Raw genomic sequence first — 9,631 nt, forward strand, 5'->3', positions numbered from 1 at the left:
AGAACCAAAGCAGATTCTACTAGGAGCATCAAAGTTATATGTTTTTTTGTATTTCTAAGATTCCATTTATATAACAACTTTGTTATCAAACATGGCCTGCGTACTTGGCAAATTTTCAAGGAGTTATTAATCATGGATCAGCAGCCTCAGGATTTGTATCCAAAATTCATGCTCACCTTTTCAAGGAAGAGGTTCTGCATGGAATAAGTTATTCCAATTGGTGCCTCCCTGATCACTCAATCTATATATAGAACATCCCCACTGGGGGACTGGCAAGCACTCTGATAATCAGAAACATACGGACACACTTGAACATATAGGATATGGACACCTTCGTCCTCTTCCACGTCTTGATTTTCATTCACTGCTGTGCCACTTGGTGATGATGAAGCGAAATCTGCTCCAGTATTGTGTGCCTGTTTTTCTGGGGTTTGGTAAGGTTGAGCTCCTGCTGGGTCTTCAGCCTGTAATTGTTGTGTAGAACAGACATCTTCTTGATGTGCGTTACTCATTATCTCTTTGTCGCATGTTTGCACTGATGGTATTTCTTGTACTAAATCTGGATCAGTCACACTTTCCATCTCACAGATTTCTGTCATCTCAATATCTTGGCATAAATCTGATGAAATATCCATTTCTTCTTTTTCTACGTTGGCATCTGAATCCTCAGAGCTGGTCCCAGGCATAACTGCCAGTCCTGTTTCAGTGTTATTCTCTGAAACATCTTTTGCAATCTCCTCTTGCCCTGTCAATATTTCTTGGGTTTCGATCTCTTCTGGGATATTTGTGTCCACCTGCTGTTCCTGTAGCTCTTGATATATGTTATTTTCAGGTGCAAATTGATTCTCTCCCTCAATGGGAAGCACAGGTTCCTGCTCACTGGAAGAAGTATCATATGTCTTCCTTTGTTTTTTACGGGCAGGAAAACATTCTTCAGGATCAGAAGCTTCATCTGCAATTCTTTTCCTATCTAGTTTACTCTCTGTGTTAATGTTCTCAGAGGTGTTAACTTCATTCTTCTTAGTTCTTAATCTTACTTTTGAGACATCCATTGTGATATCACAGCAGTCAGGGTGCCTGGATTTGATATTATACTGCAAGTTACATTTCTTGGATGCAGCATATTCACAAGCTGGGCAAAGGAACTGACGAGGGCTGACATGGAGTTCAACGTGCTTCTCGAAATTGCTTCTGTCAGCTGTTTTATAATCACAGTGGGGGCAAGCCAATGGTTTGGGCCCATCATGAACCTGCCTTGCATGTCGAGTCACTTCATGCTGGTTTGATGCCACATAGCTGCACTGTTCACATTTGAATGGCTTCTCACCTAAAGCAAGGAAGAAGCAATTAATAACCATTACATTACAAATCACAAATTATGTACAGCTACAGATTTATACAGTTCATCATGCTATTGAACTTCTTGCATTTAAGAATAATTTGATTTTCCACTTAACATGTTCACAAAAAGCAACAAAATACAAGAAAGAAAACAACCATGCAAGAAATCATTAGACATTCCATCTATGTTATATACATACCAGAAGGTCACTCTATAGTATTATTAGCATTTGGAATCCAAACCAAACTGGTCCATTGAAAGCAATGTAGAAAAATGGAAATTATAGGTGAATAATTATCTTACACAATTATTGTACATACCCCAAAAGAAAATATACTCTCAATGAAGGAATAACCGTTTCCCCACCCCACTCCCGGCAACATAATATTTTAATACTTAGACTGTATATCCAACCATTTGGAAATAAGGAATACTTTAATATTCTGAGCAAAAATGATGAATAAACTGCTGTAATTTAACTTCCATATTGTTTCAAAATGTTTGCAAAATTACGTAGCTGAGCAAACTGAATAGGGGTAAATAGTTTGTGGGTTTGTTTGCTTTTTGTAATTATGCAAATGCAGTTTCCTTCAACTGTGCTGATATCACTCTTCTGGTGTTATTCTCCCAAATAGACAATAACACTCACATTTGAACAGAGCAAATTGAAGGAACAATGGGGAATGTTTACAGTAAAAGTAGAAGTCCATACAGATAGTCTTCAACCTACGACCACAACTGGACTGGAAGTGAAATGGTCATAAAATGAGATGTCACATGCCATCATTAAAATAGAATCACTGGTTGTTTAGAGGGAGCCCCAGGTAGATGGGGGTATGGTGGGGGGCTTCAGGGATTAGGGGAGGCCCAAAATAGACCATATGCAACTCTGGAAGGGTGTTTAGTGCAGTGCGAGTACAAGGAGGCCACAGCCACCACGGAAGTCTCAGTCACTCCAGCCTGGCCCAGCAGTGTGATGCAAATGCGCTACATCCTGGGAAGTGCCAAATGCCCAAGAAATGTCCACAACGGAATGAAAGAAGACGGTATTCAGGATGCACTAAACACCCAGAAAACATCCAATGCCCAGAAATCTCCAACAGGGCAGAGCAAAGCAGCTGTTGTTCCCCCATCTCTAAGAAGACATTTGCTGCCCTGTATTCCACCATGCCAACTGATCTTCACGGTCTTCTTTGCCCTATTACAGTAATGACAAGGCATGTCCAGCGTGGCCTTTGGCTGCTAGCCTTGGTAGGCCTTCTTCCAAAGCCACTTGCACTATTCTCCAAACAGCATGTAGCCTTGCCAGCTCATGTATGGCCTTCTCACAAGGCTTTGGAAGGGTTCAAAACCTCACAAGGCTGTACATGATTTGGAGAAGGCCATACATGGTCTCTAGAAGGCCCCAGCAGCTGCCTCACAAAGGCCACCCTGGGTGTGCTTGGTCAGCAGCAGAAGCAAAAAAAATGGCAAAGTTTAGCTGGGCAGCGGGAGCCACAGAATGTAGGGGGCTGTAAAACAGCAGAGATGGGGAAAGTTAAAGCACCTGCAGTCATAAGTATGGGCAGGGTGCCAAGCTCCCAAATTTTCATCACACGGCTGTAGAAGTGATACAATAGCCCTAACTTTGGGCATAGATTTCAACTACCACTATCTGTTGTATGTTTAGTTAAGTGGCACAGATAACCCAAAAGAAAACATACAAGTACAAAAAAACATCCTGTAGATTAGGCAATAAGAGTTTTAAAATGTTTCTCACAGGCTTCAAATTAAAACAACCTTACTGCACTGCTACTACAGGTGTCACTGATAGCATGCTATATATACTAGTGATGATGAACCCTTTTTCTCTCAGGTGCCGAAAGTGTGTGCATGTGCACTGTCACACATGTGCAAGTGCCCACACATATGATGCAATGCCCCTTCCCGCATGACCCTCCCCCTGCACATGCGCACATGCACAATGGCCACCTCACGTTTTGCCCCCCATCCCAAAACAGTGGTGGGAGGGGGAAGAGCCTCTTTCCCCAAACAGAGCTGGGGGAGGGGAAGCCTCCCATCCCCAAATGGAGCTGGAGGAGGAAGCCTTGCATGCCCAAACAACACTGGGGTGGAATCTCCAGAGATATGGGAAGACATGGACTGCAGAAAGTGAGGAGAAAGCATGAGTTTGTCTGACCCAAAAATCAACTGGCCAACGGCAAGGCACTTGCTCATGCGCAGTGGAGCTGAGCTGGTCAATCAAGTGGAGCTTGTGTGCCTGTGGAGAGGGCTGTGTGCCACTAATGGCACACGTGCCATAGGTTCACCATGACAGATATATACCACTCACTCAATTCTAAGCTTAGAGATGATGGTTACAGTATCTCTATCTCCCCATAATGAATTGTGCTCCTACTCTAAAAAGCAAATTGCAGCTGCTACAGAGCCAGTAACACCAAAAACAAAGGCTCTGTGGGTCAGCAAAGAATCCAAGGGCCAGGCTACAGAAACTGCTGCTGCTACATCAGCAACTGTTACTTTAATACTGTCTATAATAGTGGTTTTTTTCCTCAGAACTTTTCAATAAGGCATTATTTTGCAGTGTAACCAATTCATATATAATATGGATAATTAATACTGCAATATGTAATTTAAGATCAGGTTAGCAACATGGTATACCCTCAAATGTCAGACCTTCCCACAATCCATATGATAACCAAATATATCTATCACATTCCCATTTTAGAAAGCACTTTATGTGTTCTGATGCATAAAATATATAAAACTGTTCCCAAAGTAATGAATATTTTCTATAGGATTTGAGAAAATAATGCAGACTGAATTTTACATCTAATCAAGAATTAACATTTATCTTCCTAAAAGGCTTAAAGTCTGAACATCAACAAACATATGTGATACTTAACAGAAATTAGCACCATAAAATAATTGCTTTCTGTTTTTTCTTTTTCTTGGCTGATGTAGCCCTGCATTGCTAGCTTTAATATGGAAAACTCTGAAATGCTGCCTGCAACCTTGCATGTATTAAAATACCATCTTAATCCTTTGGAACTGCCTTTTTACCAACCTGAATGAGTACGCATATGTCTCGTTAAATGAGTCTTCTGAGAACTTGAATAAGGACACATAGAACATTGGTAGGGACGCTCGCCTGTGAAAACAGAGCATTAAAATTAAGTATAAAATCTGTTGTCATAATTATTTTCCCAGAATTCAACATAGCTGGCAAATACAGCAAACATTAATAATCCTATCACATTCACAAGCTGCCATATTTCACCTAAAAAGTAATTCTCTTGCTTTGTAAACCTAGCTGTTATCCAGGAATACAAAATAAATATTTTTCTGCAGCAGGAAAACTCGGCTAAGATAGCGTGCTTGAGCACTGTTAGAAAATGCTCTCCCTCAGAAGCTTCCAAACTGCCCTTCCTTCCACCTACACATTATAGTTTTCACAGTCATCACATGATTGACTAGCAATCATCACCCCTCCTTTCCTAACTTTAGAATGACAGAGACAGTGAAAATCACTGCACAATTGGTAGACTGCTCTGCTCTGTTACTTTAAAACTGGGGAAAACAGGGATTGTACTCTAGGATCGTAAGTTCCTGTATCAAACAAAACTCTTACTTCCTAATAAAAAAGAATAGAAGACTCTCCCAGTTTCTTATTTCTTCTAAACTCTCATTGCAAATGGGAGGAATACCAGAGGACTTGGAAGAAACTGGGAATGGATGGCTCATAAGATTTGAGTTATAGAGTGACTCATAAGAAATAATATTTTCATGACTGCATACTGAACGTATCCTATTTACCTCAAATTATAAAAGCAACCATTTTTCTTCAATGAACAAATACAATCATAAAATCAGTGAAGAATGAAAAGAAAAGCTTTATATAAATTGTGTTAGTATCAGTTAGTTAAAGGTAAAATCAAGCTAAATGTAGTTTATATCTAATTTACCTTAACAAACCTAAACTTAAATCCAAACCAATTTTCTTAAATTGGTCCAATCCTAAACATCCTCTAATTTAGAAACCATAACAACATTTTACATCAAGAATGTACTAGAAAGTATATATCAACAATAAATATTAAATAAATTGACTGCTCTGGAATAGTTATGGTGCATTAAATTGAAAGGCTGTTCCAGTCCCGAAATGTATTATACGGCTTTCAGTAGGAACACAGTATGCCTGGTAGGTGGACAATTTTATTTTCCCTACATTAGGTATTGAAATCACTTCCATTCACAATGGGAGATATCCCTTTTTCCATCGATCAACTTCAAATCTACTCCAAAAGGCTCTAGCTATAAAGCAGACCCAGAGGACTGTTAGTTTGATGGAATGAATGTTGCAAATATAATCTATACAATTGCTCATTAACAGATTTCAAAAAGCTGCAACACATACCTGTATGAGTTCGAATATGCTGCACGTAGTTATTCTTCCGATTCGAAAAGTAGGAGCACAAGTGAGCCAAACAATGATCATATCTGTTAGTGTTATAACCACAGCGATCACATCTTATAGGCCCCTTAGAAAAATCAATTTCCTCTGTAGTGCTAGTGTCATTTTCTTCAACCTGGCCATGCTTCTCAGCTTTTTCTTCTACAATGAATTTCTTGGCACTGTGTACCCGAATATGATGGACAAACTCTTCCTCAGACTCTGCCTCATACTGGCATGGCTTGCAACGAAATGGTTTGTTCTTCAAACCCTTACTTTTGTCATCTATGCTCCCCTGAGCATCTTGTGCTTCCAATGAAAAGACTTTTTCTTGATCAGAAGAGTGAGGAACAGTAGACTCTGATAGTCCAGTTGCTTCCGCATCATGAACCTCAGGAGTAATAAGGTCTATGTCTATATCTTCTATTTCTTCAGAGTCATTCTCTGCTCTTTGTGAATTATCCATTCCTTCTCCATCACTGTCTGAAAAATTGGTGTTACCCACGGTTGTCAGTTCAGCCATTTGCCTCTCCTCACCAACCATATAATCACAACAGTTGCCATTAACTTCGCCCGTGAGGGCCACATTTGCCAGCATAATAAGTTGAGGTGCTGCCACTTCAGCTTTGGAAAGTTCAGAAAAGTCATACATGTCGTTTGACAGTGCCATGTTAAGGTTAGTATTGCTATAAAATAGGCTGCTGCCACCAGATTGACCCAACACTTGCATTGTCATAACAATAATTCTGTTAAAAAAAGAAACAATTGGTAAATTAACAAACCATACTTTTAAGATGAATTTTGTAAGTAAACCATACTATACTCACTGGTCTCTTTTGTACATAACAAAAAAACACAACATGGCTGTCAATAAAATCTAAATAAAATTAAAACTACTTCCATTAAGTACGGTAAAAACCTAGAACACCTGAGTTAACTTCAATTACATAAAACTTCTACAGGGAAAGAAAGAATAAATAATCTAAAACCATGGTTAATAAAGGTCATAGAGATGAGCTAATTAAAGATAATGCTCAAATGTCCATTTCTTAACTGTGATTTTTCACTTATCTTGAATCATGCCTATACATAAATTAACTTCTATGAGGCAAAGTTGACTGCCCTGTATTTTACTGGCAGTACTTAATAGCGTAATACAATTATCAGTTGCCTGGTGTAAAAATGTATTTATTATGTACTATATATTGCTGCTGAAATTAGATTTCAAGCAATATAACTGTAAATAAGGTCCTATGCAACTTTTATTTAAAACACTGGCTGGGATCACATATGTTCAACCAGAACTTTTAACTATAGTTGTTGCACAAACCATAATGGCCTTGTCTGCATATCATGCTAGGCTAAACCAAAACAAAAACAAAACCTCATAGCCACTTACTATGTTTGCAGAGCATTTTATGGAATTAATCTAATTTTCTGTGGTTGGACAACTCACTGAACCATTAACGAATAACTCAGGCAGAGTTCACCCAAAATACTAGGTTTAAAATGTGTCACATTAGTTTGTTGTGCACTATGTTACATGAACACAGCCATTATGAAATTACTGAAAATTAACGTTTCCAGACTACTATATTATGTAGGAATCCACGTCAGTAAGAATATTTGATAATCACATGTGATCAATTTATTTTCAAACATTTAAACCAGTATGCATTTGGTAAGATTCTAATTAAATCCATGAACCCTTGTTACCCTGCTGGGTGGGCTATTCAGTCTTGAAATTAAACTAACAGCATGGGGTGATTTTAATTTACATATGCTCGCTTGCTCTGGTCTAAACCTAAAAAGATCCGTAATTCTCTGATCTATATCTGAAATTGCTTCTTATCAGAGGAAGCGAACTGTATTTCAACTTGAAAGTTTTCAAAAGCCAGAAAGAATCTTTTAAATAGAGCAGCAACCTTTGGGGCCTTCAGTCCTTGATTCTATGTACAACTGATTTTGAAGCTCCACCAAGTTCCCACTCCGTAAATATATTTAAACGAAGCACAAGGATAGGAGTCCAAAAGTTTGCAGTCTAAAAAGCCCCTCACTCTATGAATGTCCATTGCCAGCCCAGCCAACCAGCGGCAGCGGCGGCTGTTGCATTCCAGAAATAGGCATTTTCTCAAATACCAAGTAGGAGCACAAAGCTCTCTTTCGCAAAACTCTTTGCCTCGCAAGCAGAGATTCCAACTCGGGCAAACTCAAGGCCTCCGCGGACGCGTCCTCTACCGCTTTTCCTTTCCTCCTTTTTTTTGGGCTTTAAACTCTCCTCCCAAAAGTTCCAGCTCCTCCGTAACTTTCTTGAAAAAGTCGCCGAAGACGAAGGAGATTCGCCCATAAGTTTCTCTCGGCCGCCCTCCCCCCCAAGGCGGCAGCGAAAGCGGGTGGGGACTTGTTTCCCCCCCCCCTCCCTCCTTGAAGCAGCTCCCCGATCTAAGAGAAATGGGGGAATTGCCGACAGGAGCTCCTCAACCCACCCCTTAAAAAAAACCAGAACCACCCACTCCACCCCTAACCCTTAAGCAAGAATCTTCCTCGACGAGCATTGCTCCGCATCGGTGGAGGGGGGGGGGTAAAGCGTGGAGGGGGAGAGAAGGCGATCGAGGCCCAACTCCCACCTCCGAGCCCCCCCCCCCAACGCCTCTGGGCTTCTCCATCCGTGCAGGGCGCGGAGCCCAAGGTCACCCCCGCCACCCTCAACCTCACCGCTGGCGGCGAAGGGGTCCGAAAGCGGGGACGGCGAGAAATCGCTGTCCAGCTCCAAAAAGCAGGGCGGCTGCTGTTCCTCCTGCTGCTGCGGCCTCCTCCTCGGCAACTCTCCGCAGCGAGGGAGACGACGGCGGAGGCGGCTCCTCCCCGCCAAACTTCCTTCCCTTCTTCCTGCAGCAAGGAAATTACAGCCCGTGGTGAGAAGAGAAGGGAACCGGGGTGGCAAGCCTCCCCCGGCAAAGAGGGAGACTTCTCCTCTGGGGCTCCTTCCAGGGGCTTCCTTCCTGAGAGGCACCGCCGCTCGCCAAGTCCTCCCCGCCTGCTCGGCTCGGCTTTCCCCAACCGCTCACTCCACCCCCTCCAACCGCCGTCCCACGCGCAGCAGCGCCGAAGCTAAGCACGAACAAGCCTCCTCCAGATCAGCCCTGGACAGCGCCACAAGCTCGCTCCCGCGTTCCTCCAAACCGCCAGCTGAATGTACTCGTCGTCCCTCTAGCGCACCCCAACTTTCCAAGCCCGGCCGTGGGCTCCTTACACCTCTCCCGCTTCTTCTCCTTCTCTGCGCTCGCCTGGGAAAGCCCTCCTCGGGAGTCAAGGGTCCGCGCAGGCCAACGGCGAAGGTCCGCGCATTCCAGCGCTCACCACGCGCCTGCAACGGCAGCCGCCGCCGCGAGGAGAGAGCCGGCCTCGCCCATCCTAACCCGATCCAATTACTGCCCTGCGCTGACCCGCCCCTCCCCCTCACGCCAGGTCAGGGTTTTGGCCCGCGCGGTGTCGGGAGCCTCGAAACCTGTCTGGTACTCACGCGCAGTCATGTTTTTTTAGTGGCCCTTTCTTGTCTGGGGTTGGTGTGGGGGCTTATTTTGACGTCCTGGTTGGCAGCAGAAGAGGAGTATCCTAAAGGGGGGAAGGGAGGTGGGTGGGAGAAGTAGCTTGATTGAAAAGCAAAGCTGTGCCATCTTAAATTAGGTAAACTGGCTCTTGCCTCGCTCCTCCTGGAGACTCTCCTGTGAATTATGATTGCCTTTAAAAAGATGGTGCATAAAGCAGATTGCATGACTTAGGCGCAGTTGCTGAATTTCAATATCCAGGGATTCATAAGTCAAAAACCTCAATTT

At 42.7% G+C, this 9,631-nt stretch overlaps 1 protein-coding gene across 1 annotated transcript; it reads right to left on the reverse strand.

Moving 5' to 3' along the window:
• Window positions 1–236: 236 nt before the first annotated feature.
• On the reverse strand, window positions 237–9,087 carry LOC139159522 (RE1-silencing transcription factor B-like). The gene is made up of 5 exons (XM_070736832.1): window positions 9,049–9,087; window positions 8,511–8,684; window positions 5,760–6,541; window positions 4,410–4,493; window positions 237–1,327 (listed from the first exon to the last, which is right to left on the reverse strand). The coding sequence occupies exons 3-5, from the start codon at window positions 6,529–6,531 to the stop codon at window positions 237–239; spliced, it is 1,947 nt and encodes a 648-aa protein (XP_070592933.1). The 5' UTR covers window positions 6,532–6,541; window positions 8,511–8,684; window positions 9,049–9,087.
• Window positions 9,088–9,631: the final 544 nt, after the last annotated feature.

The sequence above is a fragment of the Erythrolamprus reginae genome, chromosome 2 (genome assembly GCF_031021105.1).
Source record: "Erythrolamprus reginae isolate rEryReg1 chromosome 2, rEryReg1.hap1, whole genome shotgun sequence".
Classification (NCBI taxonomy): Eukaryota; Metazoa; Chordata; class Lepidosauria; order Squamata; family Dipsadidae; genus Erythrolamprus; species Erythrolamprus reginae.